Here is a 20,349-nt window from a genome sequence, read left to right on the forward strand (position 1 = left end):
GCCACAGCGCTGGTAGAGGAGAGACCTTTGGCGGCTCCCAGCAGCTCCCGGGGTCATGAAGGAAGCGCGGGGACGCCCGGGGGGTGCTAAGCGGTGGCCGGGTTCCACGAGTATTAACTTTTCGGGAGTCAAAGCATCCCGTTGTCAAACTAAAGAAACCGAGGGTCTAATTAGCCCAAACCCGTACAGAGATGGGGGCAGGCCGGGGATTCGAACTAGGCTGCTCTACCCAGCATCCTGGGCTCTGTACCCTCTGCGCTATCCTCACAGACATCCAAGCTGATCTTTGCGGAAACCGAGGTTTGACCAAGTGATTTGCTCAGAAAGCTCCGAGCTGTGGTCATCTGGGATGAGAAATCAATGAATGAGAGGAGACAGTTTTTAAGAGGCGTTAGCCTTTGAACTTAAAGTTCTCAGGGAGTCCAGGAGTCGGGCAGATCAACAGAGCAGCAAAAGGTTTTCCAGCACAGAAAACAGCAGGTGCCAAGGCGTGGTGGGTGGAAAGGAAGCAGAGGGAAAGAGGGATTGCCCCTCCCCTCAGTTTCTAGGAATGGATAATGTTGCAACCTTTGGAAACTGTATAGAACCACTGAAGGGACATTAGACCAACCACAGCAACTTGTTAAATATAAAGCACTGTTCTATTTTGCAACAGTGTAAATATCAGTAACTATCTTTCTGCCAACTCCATACGGTCCCACCATTTCTTATGCCATTGGTTTCGAGTTCCTTCTGAATGTTGGGCAGATATCATCAATGTCCTGAGAGCAAACTGTGCTTTAGCCGACAAAGATACTCCAAGACATCCCTAGAACTGGGAATTTCCTCCCCTCCATCCCCAAAGCAGAGAGGAAAAAGTTAAATCACATCCATCGGCACTCTCATACACTGTGAGCAGAAATTTAATGCTGCACTGTCAAGCAATTTGACAATTACTTTATTCTTTCATTTTTAAAAGTCTGACATGCACGAAAATATACGTTAATGTAGATCATACAGCATAATAAAATGAATACCTGTGAATGTACGGCCCAATTTATAAAACAGAATCTTAACCTGTACTATTGAAGCTTCCTGTGTGTTCCTCCCAGGTCCCACCTTCTCCCTGCTTCTTCCCAAAACTAATTACTATCCTAACTTTTTAAAACCATTTCAACTTTTCTGTATGTAACTACCATATATATTCCTAGACTAATTTTTTTAAAGATTTTATTTATTTATTTGACAGAGAGAGACAGCCAGCAAGAGAGGGAACACCAGCAGGAGGAGTGGGAGAGGAAGAAGCAGGCTCCCAGCAGAGCAGGGAGCCCGATGCGGGGCTCGATCCCAGGACTTTGGGATCATGCCCTGAGCTGAAGGCAGACGTTTAACGACTGAGTCACCCAGGCACCCCTATTCCTAGACAATTATATATACTTTTGCTTATCTTTCCATGATAAAATTATTTCCACGCTGCATTATACTTCTTTCAATCCATCCCTGTTGTGTTTCTCTGCCATGTAGCATTCCATTATATGAATATACCATAATTTATATATCCATTTTCTTATCACCAACATTTAGATTATTTTTTCCTTCCCAAAACCCCACATATTGCTGTGAATATGCTTGTAGAGTCTCCTGAATCATGTGTGTGGAAATTTTTCTAGGGTAGCATTGTTGACTTAGAGGGTATACAAGACACACTTGAAAGAGTTTTCTAAGTGGTTGTGCCCATATACGCCACGAGCAGTATCTTTTCCTTAACCTTGAGCACAGCTCCTTCTGTATTTTCCCAAAGCACAGATAAAAAATGTTTTCAATGGAGGGGCGTCTGGGTGGCGCTGTCGTTAAGCGTCTGCCTTCGGCTCAGGGCGTGATCCCGGTGTTCTGGGATTGAGCCCCACATCAGGCTCCTCCGCTATGAGCCTGCTTCTTCCTCTCTCACTCCCCCTGCTTGTGTTCCCTCTCTTGCTGACTGTCTCTCTCTGTCAAATAAATAAAATCTTTAAAAAAAATTTTTTTTCAATGGAAGCCTCATCATAATACAAGGAAAATCTTTAAATAGCATAATTCACTGTTGGGAGTTCTTTGGTCATGTCCCTTCACTGGGGATCCCCTACTCAGTCACCCTATTCCATGCGCCAATTCATCTTGCCAGGATAAATGCCTCCTTTATCCAGTCTTGCCTTCCCTGGAGTCCCATCTCTTTTTGTCTCCAGCTCTAATCAAAGAAAATCAGGACTGGGGCACCTGGCTGGCTCAGTCAGTAGAGCATATGATTGTTGATCTCAGGGTATTGAGTTCAAGCCCTGTATTAGGTGTACAGATAATTTAATTTAAAAAAAAAAAAGGAGTGCTTGCTATGGCAGCCTGTGTACAAAAAAAAAAAAAAAAAAAAAAAAAAAAAAGGAAAGCCCTCTCCTCCAAAAACAACAGAAAAGCAAACAAGCATTAACATGGCAGCCTGCAAAGACAGCCTTGCCTACAATGTAGTCATTGTTTTACATCACTGTGCATTGCAGTTGTTCATAATTGTTCTGAGCTGCTTCGTTCCAGAATGAATTCTTGCTTTACTTTTATATACCCAGAAGACCCATTAAACTGTTTTTCAAAAGAGCAGTCTTCCCCGAGAGATGAATTTTACAATCATCCCTAGATAATTCTGTTGGTTAAAGCTTCTTGGCATGAAAGTAACAGAAACTATCTCGACCAGCTTAAGCAGAAAAGGAGAATTTGTTTGTAAGGATACAAGGATATATTAAGGCAACAAAGAATCTCTCACTGACCAAATCTGAGTCAAGTGCACTTCTCTAATATAATCTAAACAGGTGAGGTCATACTGTACCAAATGGCTTCCAAAGGTCATACTGTTCCAAATGGCTGTGGAGAGGAGGGTCACTATTAATGCTCAACAAATGTTTAAAAAAAAAAAAGTTTTCCAGATGGTTGAATGGTAGGGAAGATCCAGATTAACAATTTCTAAATAGCAAAACCAACAGCAAGTATCCCATTTGTTCCTTTCCCCTTTCCAGAAAGAGTCAACAATTATTTCATGAATCAATTATCTTTCTAAAAACTCCATTCACCAATGCAAGATCTCAACTGTGTATGTTAACTAAAAGTCAACTTCTATAATAGAGGATAAAGAAAGCCTTAGAACTGTATTTAGCTGTATGATCCATTGCCCTTTTGACTAAAATAGCATGATAAATATACACTGTATGACATAAAAGCACATTAAGGAGAAGAACAGCAGCCTAGAAAGAGCGTTAGGCTCTAGAGCAATTGCCTTGACCTAGCTCACAGGGTGAAACTTGCAGCTCACCTTTCAGCCCAACTCAGAAACAACACAAGAAACGTATTCATTATCAGGCTGATCAAAGGCTACTATTTCACCAAACTACTGCTGAAATAATGAGTGAAGCTCTTAATTACGGCCCTTTTCTACTTTCCCAAAAGTAGGGCACCACTTTGTTAATTGTTAGTAATGGCCCCAGTGCCATTCTGTCCAGCAGAGTCAAGCGATGGGAGATAAGATCCTAGGGGAATTCACATTGGATTTGTGGACAATAGTACTGGAAGCCTTAGTTATACCAGGTACAGTCTATTATTACACTCTGATATAATTTATGAATTTTGGTACTTGTCAAAATGCAGTTTTCTTTCTCTTTTTTTGTGCAGATGAAATAAAAACCATATAGTCTGGGGCTGGCTCAGTCAGTAAAGCATATGACTCTTCCTCTCCAGATCCTGAGTTCAAGCCCCACGATGGCCATGGAGCCTACTTAAAAAAACACTTGGAAAATTTAAAAAATTAAAAAAATAAAAAGCATGAGTCTTCCATGTTTATTTAGTGCAATGAATTGTATTAATTCACACAAACTGGGGAAAGGGTAATTATCACATTAACGAGATTAATTTTTAAATGCTTTTATATTTGAAATTGTCTCATTGGTTTTGCGAAATTTCACCCGTAGAACCGAGTCACATAGGGCAGGATTAAAATTTCAGCTTTGTTGTTTAATCTGTTACTTTGGGCAACTGACTTATATTCTCAGAACTCCAGTTGCCTTATCTATAAAATGGGGATAACTATTTTTTTTAAAAGATTTTATTTATTTATTTGAGAGAAAGAGCAAGCACAAGCAGGGGAAGCAGCAGAGAAAGCAGCAGGCTCCCCGCTGAGCAGGGATCCGATATGGGATTCAATTTCAGGACCCTGAGATCATGACCTAAGGGGAAGGCAGACACTTAACCAACTGAGCCACCCAGGCGCCCCATCATCTTAGCCATTTTTAAGTGTACAGTTCACTAGTGTTAAGTACGATCACACTGTTGTGCAAACGATCTCCAGAACGCCTTTCATCTGAAATGCTATACCCATCCTACAACTCCCCGTTCCCACCCCCAGCCCCAGCCCCTGGCAGCCACCCCTCTACCTCCTGTCTCATGCATTCAATTCTGTCCTAAGAGAAACACCATGTAAGTGGAACCATACAGTACTTATCTTGCTGTGACTGGCTTACTTCATTTAGTGCAATGTCCTTCCATTATTCTTTGCTCCAAATATCTGCAATGCATAGTCTTCCGGTCTGCGTTAATTTTTTTTAATTACAAATAAAGTAATACGGAAGCATAGGACAGAAAGGGGGAAGAAATATAAAAACAGTTTAAATTTTTGGAAGCTTTGATCAAAAGTATTGTCCCATCTAAAAACATGCTTTTGCCTATAACTGGAAATTTCAAAAGAAAACTATCCATATATTAGAGCATTCTTGCATAATCTATTGATACAAAGAAAGAATATAAGAGGAGGGTACTCTCAAATGAATTTTATTTGATTATCATTAAAATATACAATCCAATCAGATTTTGAAATCCTTGGGGAAAATCAGAAATTCACTTTCCTTCAATCAAAATGAACATGTAAATTGTGGCATGTTACAATGCACTGATTGTGTTAACTTTTCTATTAGTTAGCGAGGTCACAAAGTACCTTTAAATACACAGGCTTACATTTTCCAATGTCCATTTCTGTGGGAAGTGTACTTACTTTCATCTTCGCCCAGAGTATGCAAGGCATTATTTTCCACTTGGAATGCTGGAATGCTTTTGCAAGAAGTCTATTTTAAAAACCAACTTGTTTTAGGGGCGCCTGGGTGGCACAGCGGTTAAGCGTCTGCCTTGACTCAGGGCGTGATCCCTGCGTTATGGGATCGAGCCCCACATCAGGCTCCTCCGCTATGAGCCTGTTTCTTCCTCTCCCACTCCCTGCTTGTGTTCCCTCTCTGGCTGGCTGTATCTCCTGTCAAATAAATAAATAAAATCTTTAAAAATAAATAAATAAATAAATAAATAAATAAATAAATAAATAAATAAATAAAAACCAACTTGTTTTAAAACAAAGTTTATTTGGAATAGCATAGTTTATTATGGCTTAAAATTCTGGCAATAAAGAACTTTATGATCTGAAGCTGGAAAACTCTCCCCAACACTGACACACGCACACTTAGCAAAGGCAGTGTAGTAGGTCTGCTGGTCTGTGATAGGTCAGGGCCCCACACGGAGGTTTCCGAAAGGAGGTTAAGGTAAGTATTTGTGCTTTTATAAAGCTGGCACTTAAATCTGTAGAAACATTGGTGATTCTTGAAAGAAAAAAGCAATTTTTATGTGAGATGGTATGTATAAACAGAGCAGAACAATTCTTGATTTTCATTCTCTCTCTGGGAGTAAAGCTTTCGGTAGGGAAGTCACCCACAGACTGATCTGGATTGTTACAATTGATAGGTTTACAAAAAAAAAAAAAGGCTCATTAATAACTTTAACTTGGAAGGAAAGCTTAGAATCTACACCTTTTAACAAATTATACATCAACTGCACATTAATTCCAGCTCCACTATTTGTGTGACATTGAGAAAATGCCTTAACCTTTCAATCGATGTCAAGTCTACCCTCCTTGAAGTGGACATAATAATGGTGCCTACCTAATTGTTAAGAGAAATGAGACAATGCCTGTAAATTACTTAGTACAGTGTGTAGTGTATTATACACACCCAATAAATGTTAGCTGTATGTTATTAATAAATGGCCCCACGTCTGTGTTGATTCAAAATGGGAATATAAAGATAAATAAAACAAAGGTGAATAAAATCTTCATGGTCTCTATAGAAGATACCACGACTATTTAAGAGCTAACGAGTCCTCTGAGGATAAAAAGATTTTTCCTTAAGTACCTCATGAACTATAGATCAATTTTTTTTTAAATTATTCTAGATCAGGGTTCACCATCCCCACAGTAACAGTATTTTGGGTGGGATAATTCTGTGTTGTGACGGGCTGGCCAGTGCCCTGTGTGTTGTGCTCAGCCCCTCTGGCCTCCACCCACCAGACACCAGGAGCACCCCTCCTCACTCTGCGTTTTTGTGTTGCTGTGGCCTTGCACTGTGAGCTTCAAAGACCAACCTGGGCATCGGCTTCCACCCCTGCTCCCCCCAGACCTCCCAATACCTGCCTGTCTGGCCAGTGGTCTGCTCAGGGCCTGAACGCCACCACCTACACACTCTAGACTCCACTACTGGCAAATGCCAGGCACCACCCAGTGGAATCGCAATCTGGGAGTCAAGAGACTGTGGAAATCGCCTCTTCTTAGGCCAGCGGACCGAGATGACAGGGCCAGGTTCTCTGAGAGCAGACAATCCCACCCTCAGGTCCAGGTATCACTGGGGCAGAGCAAACCACAGGGTTGGCCTTAGGCCTGACAGGCCAGGTCACGCCCCTCACCCTCTGTCACAGGCCAATTGCTCTTAGGCGGATGCCTCCAGATGATTCCAACTGGAGTCAAGTAACTCTACCGCCTACCCAGGCAAACCGGGGGCAGCTTTCTCTCTTCTTATATAAACAGCCACATAATATCCTTGATTTTGCTTCTTGGCCCACAGAGCCTAAAATATTTACTATCTGGGCCTTTATAGAAAAAAATCTGTCAGCTCTTGGTTTAGGTTAGCATGTATCATACAGTCAGTATAGAGAAATGTGTCATAACATTTGGTGTTTATTCTACCTGATGTCACTTTTGTAGCAAAAAAAAAAAAAAAAAGTTATGTACAAGTAAATAAACACCTGAAAGTTTTTCCAAGATGAATGCCCATGGAGCCCACACTTGGGTTAGAAACTGCTGCTAATGTCTAAGAGGTCTGTTTTCAGCTCAGAACTAACCGGGAGAGACCTTAGCAATTATCATCTAATTATTGGCCTATTGCCTCTTACTTAACTCTGAATCCCCAGGGCCTCACGTAATGCCTAGCCCTGACTAGAAAGTCAGTGAAATGATTACTTGAAGGGTACTGCAAGGCTTTTCCCATCAAAAAATAATTCTTCCACTAAGAATTATTAGGTAAACCCATTTTCCTTTCTTGTCTACAATTTTCTCCTCTTTACAGTTGTTCCTTTGAGAACAAAGTCTATAACAAGCCTTCTGATGGCAAGGCCTGTATCCTTTCATCTTTATACGTGTTTACCAATATTCCTGGCAGTTAGTTAAGTGCTCAAGCCCTCTTCAGGAATTACACTGAGAATTAATTCAACCATATAAATTACCTGAAAGGATATGATTAATGGGAAAAAAAATTAACGATCTCTTTTGGTCACACTAAATCTTTTCTTTCCGTAATTACTGTGGTTTGTTAGTGTTTTCCTTTTTCATTTTTTTAATAGACATAAACATAAGTCACTGAATTTATTTCATTTTAAAATCCAAATGTCCAAACTTTACAAAACCAAAAGAGCCAGAAAGCTCTGTCCCTGTAGATTATCTACAGAATATATATAGGTGTATACACATATAAATACGAGTGTATACACATATACACCTACATACATTCTCTTGAAGGATAACTGGAGAAAATTATAAGGAAATCAAGAGTTTGACTTCCATCAAATATTCAATTGTACCCCACCCTGGAAATGAAACCATCCAATATGAAATAACCTTTTTGGATAATATGTTGGTAGCATTTAGACAAGGAGCATTAACATTACCTCCAAATACTGCTCTGCCCTATATTCCCCCTCCAGAGTAGGTAATTTATAGAACAGGATTAAAGAGAAAGACCAGGAAACGGATACTCAGCAGTGCACTCAACCCACTGAGAAGCAGGCTCACCGTTTCTGACCTTTACATGACCTTTTCTACCTTTCTAATTGACAAGGGGTTGGGGAGTTAAGTGCAACTGGGCCTCAGTAGCGTCAACCACAGAATTCATTAAACAGTTTAGCCCAAAGGGTCTTGCAATTTAGTAGAAAGCTCATGGGATTTACAAATAGCCAAACTGTTTCCAAACTTGAGGATCATTCAAGTTTCACTACACACTTAAGTTTTACGTTTAAGTTGTCTAAGTGGTGTTTTTTTTTTTTTTTACTTAAATGTATTTTGAAAAGCAACTATCACTACTGTAAATAGAAAAACCAGTATTACTCGGCATAAATAGAAGTTATCCACTGAAATAACCTGAACACACATGGTATTAAATAATAGCTGGGTGCAGTTGTTGTCTACCAAAATGTTGGACAGGTGTTGGAGACCACTTACTCCACACTGAGGATGCTCTCCTTGATAGAATCAAAAAAGACGGCTAAAGAATTGAGATGGGAATAACCTTCCCACGGAAAGACTCACTGCTATTTAATGCTGCGTCCCTGTACCACCTAAAACCACCCTGTTTCAGAAACAGTGCAGAGTCCCTTTCCCCCCACCCACAGCTCCTGATGGAATGTCTTAATTGCCACCCTGTCCCTACAAAGCCTAAACGTAAGAAAGGATCTCACTCTCAGATAAGAAGAGGTAAAACCTTAACAGCACGAGGTTTCAAAACCCTACCAAAGTGGAAAAGATCTCATCCCTGAAGGAACAGTCCACTCCACCTCCACTCACTTATTCTTTTCCAGCAGAGGGGATTGTTCCATCAGAAGACAGACCCAGAAACAATTCAGGAATACTGCAGGTGAAGATTCTGCCAAAGGCACTTACTTGGCAGAGGCCTGAGCAGCCACTCCGACTGCTGGGGTCTGGTTCTGTACTAGGGAAGGCGACTTTTCTTCTCTGAGGCAGGGGCGGGTGTGCTCTCAGGGGACACTGATTGCTGGGCCTGAGAAGCTGGAGCCTGGGACTCAGGGGGTGGGGACGAGGTGGCAGGGAATTCCTGACTTAGCTCCTGGCCCGCTCGTGGCGTGGTCTCAAAAGCCTGTGGGACTGGCTTCTTCTGAAACTCCTGGACAGGCGCAGACTGGCTGGGAGCAATCTCTTGGACCAAAGAGATGCTCTGGACGGTCTGTTGGCTGTGATAGAAGGCCTGAAAGTCCGGGACAGCGAGAGAGACCCGCAGGTCCACAGATTGGGTCTGAAAAGACTGGGATGACAGGAGCTGGATCAGAGACACAGGGGTGGCCAGGGCCTCCAACTGGGAAGCCTGAGCACTTGAAGACAGAGTTTGGGAGGCTGAGGGAGGATTCTCCAGCTGGCTTAGTGGGACTTGGTGGTGGCTCTGTGCAGGCACTGGCACCAGGGGATGGACCCGAGAGGCCATGGAAACCAAGAAGTGGTCCTGCGAGGCCACAGGCACAGAGGGCTGGCTCTGAGAGGCCACAGACGCTGCAGTCTGGCTCTGAGAGGCAAGGACGACTGTAGGTTGAGTCATTGAGGACAAGGGGACAGCAGGCTGACTCTCAGAGGCAACGATGAACGCAGGCTGGCTGTCTACCAAGGAGGCCGCAGACTGGCTACTGGAAACACGCACGGCTAGAGGCTGGCGGGTAGAGGCCGGGGGGACTACAGGCAGGCTCCTGGAGGAGAGGATGGCTGGGTGCTGAGCCTGGTCCGGAAGAGATGGAGTGAACTCAGGAGGCTCCAGATGAGTGAAAAACGATCTTTTCACAAGCCCTGGCAGCCCAGTCTGGGGGCCCAGAGACCCAGCATCAGGGCCTGGTGAGCGAACTCCCTCTGAACTTCCGACGGCTTCAGGTTTGGGGCCTAGGCCCTCCCTGCACAGGTTTTGCGCATCGCCGCTCTCCTGGGCACCTGTCGTTCCGTCTTTGCCCTGGTCTTCCTTCCCCAGCTGGTCTTCGAGCCGGCCCGTGACGGTCATACTCAGGGAAGCAGGTCTAAGAAGGGACGTCCCGGGACCGCAGCGCCTCCTTATCCGCGTCAAGGTGGTGGACATGTTGCAGATGGTGAGCGAGAGGCGGTGGCTCAGCGCGCCCGCCATGGTGGAGGAGGGCACGTCGAAGGGCCTCTTCAAGGACTCTTCTTCGGGAGTCACTTCGATGTTGCCGGTGTACCAGAAAAACCACCACAGCAGGCTGAAGAAGATGATGATGGAACCCAGGTAGAGCAGCAGGTCGTAGAAGAGCAGGGGCGCGAAGACCCCGGTGAACAGCAGGGTCGCTCCCACCGTGTCGAAGACCACCCCCAGCCAGAAGAAATGCCTGCAACGGCCGAGGCCCGTGTGCCTTCTGACCTTCTCGATGTTGTTTCTTGAAAGCTCCATGACTTGCCACTGTCGCCGCCCGCGCCAGGTCCTCAGAGGAGACCGAGCGGGCTGTGCGGCCACAGGCGGGCTGTGGCCTCTGGGTCGCCATGGCAACGCCCCAGGGTGCGCCGCGCAGGGGGCGGAGCGAGAGGGCGGGAAAGCGAGGCCGCCTCTTACCTGCCGTAAGAAAAAAAAAAAGGGGCGCGCCCAAGAGAGGGACGCATGCGCAGTACGCCCCGTCGCCCGCGCGCACGTCCTCTCCGCATGCACAGTGTTTCTGCCCACTGCGTCACTCCCGGGTTCCCCCAGGACGCAGTCTGGCAAACTTCAGGACGCGAGCGTGGGGAATTTACTTCTGTGGGCTATGGTCTGAGTTCCCGTCTTCGGGGAGTGAAGTAGCTGCGTTCTTTTCCCCACGTCCCAGCCTTCGAGAACAGGGGTGACTACCCGAAGGAGAGCAAAGGGCAAGGACCCTCTTCTAGTAACTCCTCCCCCGGCTGGGAGAGTACAGCGTGGCCCCCAGGTGCTGCTCCTTCTGAGGAGTTAATGCTTTTCCTTTGTTTTGATGAAGTGGCCACATTAGGATCTATTAAATCTTAGTTGCGATCTTATCCGTTTGCTGGTAGTTACATTCTTGTGCTAGTTAATACCAGACCTAGAAGTGAATTCTTGAGGATTGTCCCTCTCTACATTTTCTTCCCCTTGATGGTTACCGTTTTTGATCACCTGCTTGCCCAGACCCTTGGAAATACTTAAATAACAGCTTTTCCCACTATTCCCGACAGAGTAAGGTAGGAAAACTGCGTCAAAAATTAGAAAATCGACTGGAGACCAAAAACTGCAATAGATTAAAAATGAGCTCATTTGAAGCTTGAGAATTGGGCATGAGAATATTAAAACTAGTATAAGACCTGGTGTCATTCAAGTTCTGTTAATAAAAAATCATAGCCAGGCACTGACCTTTGGTCCCTCAGTTGTTAAAGGTAGATTATTTTTTTTAATAACCTTTTAATTTTAGGGGTACCTGGGTGGCTCAGTTGGTTGGGCCTCTGACTCAATTTCAGCATGGGTTGTGATCTCACGGTCCTGCGACCAAGCCCCAGACTGGACTCCCCACTCAGTGGGGAGTCTGCTTGAGGATTCTCTCTCCCTCTCTCTCTGCCCCTCCCCTGTTCATGCTGTATCTCTCACTCTCTTTCTAAAATAAATCTTTAAAAAGTAATAACCTTTTACTTTTAGAATAGATTAGCTTTGCAGAAAAATTGTGAAGCTAATATAGACAGTTCCTCTCTACCTCCATACACCCGGTATTTGTGATGTGGGGAACAAAGGCAAAAGAAAAAAATTAAATGTCCTTAAAATTTACGGCCCACTGAGAGGTCCTTGAAACAGGCAGAGTGACCTTCTTCTAGGAACCGAACTGCCTAGATGTCACTACTTTGCTAAAGGCAAAAGGCAATCTTAGCTTAACGTTACCCAGACCTCCAGAATCTTGTAAGTCGTCTTTAACATATGCAAATTTCTTTGGAAACTTCCTTTATCTCTACCCTCCAAGATACTTGTTAGCAATCATCCTCCAAACATATGGCCCACTGCTATGTATCTGGCCAGTCTCATGACTAAGGCTTTATTAGACAGTAATAAATGACCTTTCCTAACAATAGCCCCCTTGAGGTCTGGAAACCTTGCTTCCAAAATTCCTTAGAGACTTATGCTCCCCCTAACCCCTCCCAACTTGAAAGTATATGATCAGCCACCCCTCACAACCCAAGTGCAGCTCTTTCTGTCCACGGGCCCTATCACCATATTTTAATAAAACCACCTATTTGCAACAGAGATGTCTCAAGAATTCTTTCTTGACCATTCGCTCTGAACCCAACATTTTCATATCATTGTACTTTGTTTTTTAAATGCATTACAGGGGAGTCTGGGTGGCTCAGTCTTTGCATGGCTGCCTTTGGCTCAGCTCATGATCACAGGTTCCTGGATTGAGCCCCACATGGGCTCCCTACTCAGCGAGGAGTCTGCTTCTCCCTCTCCCTCTGTCACTTCCCCTGGCTCATGCTTTTTCCCTCTCTCTCTCTGTCAAATAAATAAAATCTTTAAAAAAAGAAAATACAAATAAAATGCATTACAAAGCAGTGCCTTCTCTTTATAAGCGTTTTTTTTTTTCTTCATAAGTGTTTCTAAAAGTTTAGGAAGCAATGTTTCATGAAATTCTTGGCCAGTGAATAAGACTACTTCTGAACCTAGGTACCCCAGAAATATGCTAAGGATACCTGATGACAAGGCAAAACGTTGGCCATCTTCCTACAGTGTCAACTTTCCTTGCTAGCAAGTAGTTTAAAATATAAATATTTTGGAAGTAAACATGTATTATGGGATAGAATATGAATGAGAAAGCAGAAGTTTTGGGTTAAATACCCAAGATAAAAATTCATTCCTTGTGGGGGCGCCTGGGTGGCACAGCGGTTAAAGCGTCTGCCTTCGGCTCAGGGCGTGATCCCGGCGTTGTGNGTTCATTCCTTGTGGTCTATTCAGAAATATTAGTGTGCCAGACTTTAGACAAAGGTTTTGTGTATATAAACATGGTATACCTTCAAGCAAGCTCCGTTTCTTAGTACTAAGAAATTTGAGAATTTTTTATATGAAAGATTCACATTTATTTTTTGTATATTTATATATTTAACTATTTCAATAANAGTTCATTCCTTGTGGTCTATTTGAAAATATTAGACAGTGTGCCAGACTTTAGACAAAGGTTTTGTGTATATAAACATGGTATACCTTCAAGCAAGCTCCGTTTCTTAGTACTAAGAAATTTGAGAATTTTTTATATGAAAGATTCACATTTATTTTTTGTATATTTATATATTTAACTATTTCAATAATATCAAACACAAGATATTATGGGGTAGAATAAATATCCATATATATCTAATAGGAGACATGGCTTTGCGCTGTATCTCCAAGATAGGGGCTTTCTTTCTCTTTTTTTCTTTTATTTATTTATTTTAGATTTTATTTATTTCTTTGTCAGAGAGAGAACACAGCAAGGGGAGCAGCAGGCAGAGGAAGAAGCAGGCTCCCCATTGAGCAAGGAGCCCAATGCAGGACTCAATCCCAGGAAGCTGGGATCACCACCTTTGCTGAAAGCAGATGCTCAACCCACTGAGCCACCCAGCTGTCCCATCTTCCTTTTTTTTTTTCAAGATTTTATTTTTAAGTAATCTCTACACCCAAGGTGGGGCTCAAATTCACAACTCCGAGATCAAAAGTCATGCTATACTGACTGAGCCAGCCAGGCTCTCCAGGGCTTGCTTACTTTTGACATTAGGGATACTTGATGAGAAAACTTCTATTGAGGGGTGCCTGGGTGGCTCAGTCTGTTAAGCCTCGGACTCTTGATTTTGGCTCAGGTCATGATTTCAGGGTTGTGCGATAGAGCCGCACGTTGGGCTCCGTGCTGGGCATGGAGCCTGCTTAAGATTCTCTCTCTGCCCCTCCCTGCCTCCACCCCCCCATCCTCTCTTTAAAAAAAAGAAAAGAAGAAAAAAAATTTCTTGAGAAATACTGCTATATATAGGACGGTGACATAAGAAAAACCCCATTTTTGGAGGGAAATAAAATAATCCCACAATCAAAAGACCGCTCTAGGGGTGCCTTTGTGGCTCAGTTGGTTAAGCATCTGCCTTCAGCTCAGGTCATGATCTCAGGGTCCTCGGATCAAACCCCACGTTGGGCTTCCCGCTCAGCAGGGGGTCTGCTTCTCCCTCTCTCTCTGCACCCCCCACTCATGCGCGTGTGCTCACGCACGCTCTCTCTCAAATAAATTAAATCTTTTTTTTAAGACTCCTCTGTACCAATATAAAAGAGAGAGAAAAAATTTATTGTTGAGTAATTATTAATAGGCTTATATACTTTTAAGGTAGCACAAAATGTTTGTGTTACCTTTGTCATATTAGGATATGTGTCGGGCTCCTGACTTTAGAGCCAACTTGGTGCCCTGTAAATACCGAGTAAAAAACTTTTCTTCTTGTGGCCTGACAGCTTTGCCAAGCCTTCTCTGGAGACTTAATTTTCAGTTAGTAAGCATTTACCTTTCATATTCTGGATGTTTCTCATGAAGAATTTTATTTTTTCTTTTCTCATATGAATTTTAGCAAAATTTATTTTACAAAGTACCCATTTATTGAAGAATTTGATGGTTCCCAATCTTAGCATGCTATACTATTTTTTTTACAGACTCAGGCCTGTTTCTTGGGAGAAATTCTGCTACTAATTTAAAGAAGGGAAACACATTTAGTCAGGAAATAAAGATACNGTCAGGAAATACAGATACAAAATACCAAGACTTTCCTTTCACGAAAATAAGTAGGACATACAGCCAGTGCCCGGCCAAGTCATATTGGTTCCAGAGGTGAAAGAGAAAATGTGTGCCAGTACATTTATACTTCAAATAATTTTTTTAGTGGTTAATTTTCCCTACAATGTTAAAGTAGGTGAAATATATTGAAAAATTGAAAAATGCAAAAAACATTAAGTTTAAATATAATAATTATACCAAATCAGAATTTATTACAATTTTATATTCCTAGCCTCAATGGAAGGAATTATTTTAATTAATTAATTATTTTTTTAAAGATTGATTTATTTTAGAGAGAAAGTGCATGAGTGAGGCGGGCAGAGGGAGAGGGAGAGATAATCTCAAGCCGACTCCGCACTGAGCAGGGAGCCCCACACGGGGCTCAGTCTCACCACCCTGAGATCCTGACCTGAGCCAAAGTGAAGAGTCAGGTGCTCAAGCTACTGAACTACCCAGGTGCTCTGGAAGCAAAGAATATTTAAAAAATATACTTCCTAGTGTATCTCACTTCAATAGAGAGAATCGCCATGTTGTACATTTTCTCATGAAATAGTTACTATCTTAAATAATTTTTAATTACCTTAAACTTACTGAAACTTCTTTTTCAGGACCCCAATATTGTGACTGGTATTGTAAAAAACAAAACAAAACAAAACAAAAACATAAAGATAGCTTCCAAACCTAGATAAGATTGAATTAAGCAAAATTCATGACTCAATTTTAGAATATCAAAACACAATGATGATTTTTAAAATATGAATTGTTGATATTAAATGCTGTCTAAAATCACTGAAGATGAAATTTCAGCCGGACTTAAATGATCAGAATATTTAGAACCAAATCAATGGCTGCTTGCTATAACTCAGATCTATTCTGATTTTTCACCAGTTAAAATCTGAAGACAGTTTAATATCCTAATATTTTTAAGTATGCCTATTTCCCTAAATAAGTGATAATTTAATCCAGTTCATACATTTCCAGTTTCCCTACTTTTTTGTTTATTTTTTTAAAGATTGATTGATTGATTGATTGATTAGAGAGAGAGAGCAAACGGGGGGAAGGGCAGAGGGAGAGGGAGTGAGAGATTCTCAAGCAGCTCCCTGAGAGGCTTGTAGCCTGACACGNGTGCACTGAGCCGAAGGCAGACGCTTAACCGCTGTGCCACCCAGGCGCCCCTGTTTATTTTTTTAAAGATTGATTGATTGATTGATTGATTGATTAGAGAGAGAGAGCAAACAGGGGGGAAGGGCAGAGGGAGAGGGAGTGAGAGATTCTCAAGCAGCTCCCTGAGAGGCTTGTAGCCTGACACGGAGTTCAATCCCAGGACTCCGAGATTATGAGTCGGTTGCCAACTGACTGAGCCACCCAGGCGCCCTTTGTTCATTTTCTAACTCAGAGGGTATAGTCATATGTCTCCACTGAAGTTTAATATGAATCAGGCATACTTGCAAAGTTACTTTCCTTTGTTATAAGCAAGGGGATAAGGCCTTCAAATAAGCATGAAGCTTTATCTCTTGTCAGGTTTTCTCATTGGAGGATTATATGCTCTTTTTTCCTGAATAAAAAGTCATTTCACACTGAGAAGTTGCATAAAAATGTGTGATCTGTTTGCATCAAGACCCTTTTGATTTCAGCAGAGTGTGTTTCTTCATTTGATATTATGTGTATCAGTATTGGGTGAATGCTAATTTGTGTGGTAAATACCCTGATTGCATCTGACCTTGATGTCCTTGGATACCCTTATGTGCCTAGGCTTTTAAAACAGACGTTAGAATAGCCCATCTGCTCATTGAATTTGCTAAATAAATAAATAGTAAGTCCTTTATAAAATATTTAAGAGTGGGGGGGGCACCTGTGTGGCACAGTTGGTTAAGTATCTGACTCTTGGTTTCAGCTCAGGTCCATGATCTCACGGTTGTGAGATCAAGCCCTGCATCAGGTTCCAGGCTCATTGCGGAGTCTGCTTGAGATTCTCTTTCCCTCTCCCTCGCCCCTCCTGCTTATGCTCTCTCTCTAAAATAAATACGTCAATCTTAAAAAAAAAAAAAAAGGAAATATTTAAAAGTTACATTTGAATTCATAGACACAGAAATTTTACATGTGAAATTATGGCAGAGCAAGACACACGTGGGATAATCATTTGGGGGGAGGAAATGAGGGCTTCTACTCTTTTATACACCTACCAAATTTGCTCCATTATTATTTTTCTGGCCATGAGCATCTGTATGTCAATATCGTCTTCTTCCAGGTAAGAATTTCCTAAATTCAGAGTGCCTGGCCAACTCAGTCAGAAGAACATCCAAATCTTGATCTTGGGGTCCTGAGTTCCAGCCCTGTGTTGGGTGTAGAAATTAATTAAATAAATAAAACTTGCAAAAAACAAAACAAAACAAAACAAACCCAAGAACCTGCTAAGTTTGGCCATATCAAAATTTTTCTTTCACTTCAATCACGTCAATACATCTTTCCTGTATTGTTATGATAGCACTCTTAACTTATAACCTGACACTTTTATGATGGGTTGCACCTGTTTAACTGTATCAAAAAGTAAGGAAGAGGGGTGCCTGGGTGGCTCAGTCCTTTGAGCAGCCGACTCTTGATTTTAGCTTGGGTCATAATCTCAGAGTCATGCAATCAAGCCCTGAGTCAGGCTTTGCACCTGGTGCAGGGGAGAGGTATCTGCTTGGGATTCTCTCTCTCCCTCTCCTTCTCCCCCATGTGGGAGCAAGCACACACTCTCTCTCTTTCTCTCTAAAATAAATAAATACATGTTTTTAAAAAAGTAAGGAAGAGAGTTTTCCTTCTTTTATTCTGAATGGTATCTCAGGTCTAATGAAATTTCCTACTAGGATTATAAATTCCATTTATTTTTTTTTATTTTTGTTTTCTAGAAGCTCTTTTTTTTAAGATTTTATTTATTTATTTGAGAGAGAGTGAGAGAACGGGGGAGGGGGCATCAGCAGAGAGAGAGAAGTAGGCTCCCTCCTGAGCAAGGAGCCTGATGTGGGGCTCGATCCCAGGACCCTGGGATCATGACCTGAGCTGAAGGCAGGTGATTAACTGAGCCACCCAGGCCCCCCCTAGAAATTCCTTTTAAATTTCATGAAATAAGTAAGGCACAGATTCCTTTCTATCATTAGGTATATCAACATTATCATAAGCCATAAATTCATCTAAATCTGGAAAGATTCTAGGGTTTAGACTTCCAACACTTTCCTGTGATCCTCTAAGAGGTATATATATATTTTTTGCACAAAACATAACACCTAAAATCCCTGGCAAAATATTCTTCCTTTTTTATTTCTCTGATTGTATGACTCTCTATTCAGCATCATCTAGCAAACTATCAGTTTGAATATTTCTTAAAACCTTCCTGTTTTAGAAAACATCATGATGAAACATTAAATCTTTATGACCTCAAATTCTGTTTACATTCTTCCAATCTTTGTATTTTTTCTGACTTAGAGATATTTGATTTTGTTGAACTACTGCCCAAAAAAATATGCATGGAAATAAAGACAAAGATTCCTTGGCATAAGAGAGCCAATAAAAATAAATCAACTTGCCACTAGAATTTTTTTTTTACAAGACCAGTCTTTTGGAAATGTGAAATATTTCACCCATCATGTGAAATAGATTCTCCAAAATCTGAATCTGTCCCTAGTCTGAAGTGGCCAACTTCTCTAGAGAACCACTGCGGGTCACAGACACAGCAGATCAAAAAACCCATAACGTGATATACAGTAGATAAATATACACCTATTTTTAACACCAGAATGTATGAAATAGGTGTTTTAAAGAAAGTATATATTAGTTTATATTATTTACTTAATATTACTATTACTTAATATTATTTACTTAATATTACTATTACTTAATATTACTATTACTATTACTTAATATTACTATTACTTAATATTACTATTACTTAAACAAAATAACAATAGGGCTGCTTAATAGTGGCAGAAAAACTTTGCAATTTTAGAGTCTAAAAATTATGGAGTTCTAATGTAGTCCCAGGAAATTACAATTCTTCAACTTCTGAGCTCAGTAAAACTCTGTAAATGGAGGATTCACCACTGACCATCTTTCATGGACTGGAGCAACCACATTCTCTCGTACTTACTGCAGCTTTTTCAAGAAAGAGTTAATTGTCCTGTGGAAAAACACTGTATTCTATTCTTCAGAGTATTTCTTTTTCTGTTTGTCCATTTTTAGTTTAGGCTTGGTACAGTCATCTTTTCCGTTTGTGTTAGGTTAAGGTTCTCACTAGTGAGAAGTGTTCCCAGTATAGGAACGTATGTGAAGCTTATACCCCCATTTTTTTTTTTTAGAGAGAGAGCATGAGCAGGGCAAGGGTCACAGGGGGAGGGAGAGAGAGAATCTCAAGCAAGCTCTGTGCTCAGTGCGGAGCCCAACACTGGGCTCCATCATGACCCTGAGATCATGACCTGAGCTGAAACCAAGAGTTGGTTGCCCAACTGACTGAGCCACCCAGGAGCCCACCATCTTTGTTTTTAATTAAATCTGTCAGTCTGATTCTTCATAAAGTCTTCTAGAGTTCTTCGAAGTTTGCATAAGCTCTTTACACACTAAGACACACTGAAGTCCTCATATTACTAAAACCTTTATGATAATATTAACACCTTGACTTAAGTGCTTTCTTTGTGTCAGGAGTGTGAACACTAACCTCTTCATTTGCACGGTCCTTTAATTTTCACAACAGTATTATGAAGGTTTGATTATTACCTGTGTTCTATGGTTGAAGAAATTGAGAAACGGGGACCATCTTATTCAAGGTCATATGGCCACTAGGTGGCAAATCAGTACACAATACAGGATAGTGTAGGGGACCCGAAGTCAGGAGATAGGGCTTCAAGATGGAAGCATTTGAACATATACTATGTGCTGAAAGCCATGGCTCTGGGTGCATTTAAACAAAGCACTTAGAAACAGCTTTCAGGGGCTCCTGGGTGGCTCAGTCATTAAGCATCTGCCTTCAGCTCAGGTCATGATCCTGGATTGAGCCCCACATCAGGCTCCCTGCTCAGTGGGAAGTCTGCCTCTCCCTCTGCTGCTCTTTCTACTTCTGCTCTCTTGCTCATGCTCGTTCCCTCTCTCAAATAAATAAATAAAATCTTAAAAAAAAAAACTTCCAGTTATTTTATCAGTGAAAGATGGGTTTATGCTGGAATAGCAGAGAACTACGATCCAGGAGTAGCAAGCTACACCAAAATCATTGGCAAGTCCAACAAGCAAGAGAGGAATATTATTTTGTAGAAAATAAGGAAGATGTTGGGCAGGGTTGTTTTTTTTTTTTAATTTTATTTTATTATATTATGTTAATCACCATACAGTACATCCCCAGATTCCGATGTAAAGTTTGATGCTTCATTAGTTGCGTATAACACCCAGTGCACCATGCAATACGTGCCCTCCTTACTACCCATCACCAGTCTATCCCATTCCCCCACCCCC

The 20,349-nt window shown here is 41.8% G+C and overlaps 1 protein-coding gene across 1 annotated transcript; it reads right to left on the reverse strand.

Annotated features, from left to right (window-relative positions):
- Positions 1-5,356: 5,356 nt before the first annotated feature.
- On the reverse strand, positions 5,357-10,679 carry TMEM238 (transmembrane protein 238). Its single transcript, XM_034670349.1, has one exon. It carries the CDS (start codon positions 10,521-10,523, stop codon positions 9,057-9,059), a length of 1,467 nt encoding a protein of 488 aa, XP_034526240.1. The 5' UTR covers positions 10,524-10,679; the 3' UTR covers positions 5,357-9,056.
- Positions 10,680-20,349: the final 9,670 nt, after the last annotated feature.

This window comes from Ailuropoda melanoleuca, chromosome 10 (genome assembly GCF_002007445.2).
Source record: "Ailuropoda melanoleuca isolate Jingjing chromosome 10, ASM200744v2, whole genome shotgun sequence".
In the NCBI taxonomy this organism is placed as follows: Eukaryota; Metazoa; Chordata; class Mammalia; order Carnivora; family Ursidae; genus Ailuropoda; species Ailuropoda melanoleuca.

Bases quoted from the DNA above. Each gene is read 5' to 3' on its own strand.
- TMEM238 (XM_034670349.1), bottom strand. From the start codon at position 10,523: ATGGAGCTTTCAAGAAACAACATCGAGAAGGTCAGAAGGCACACGGGC.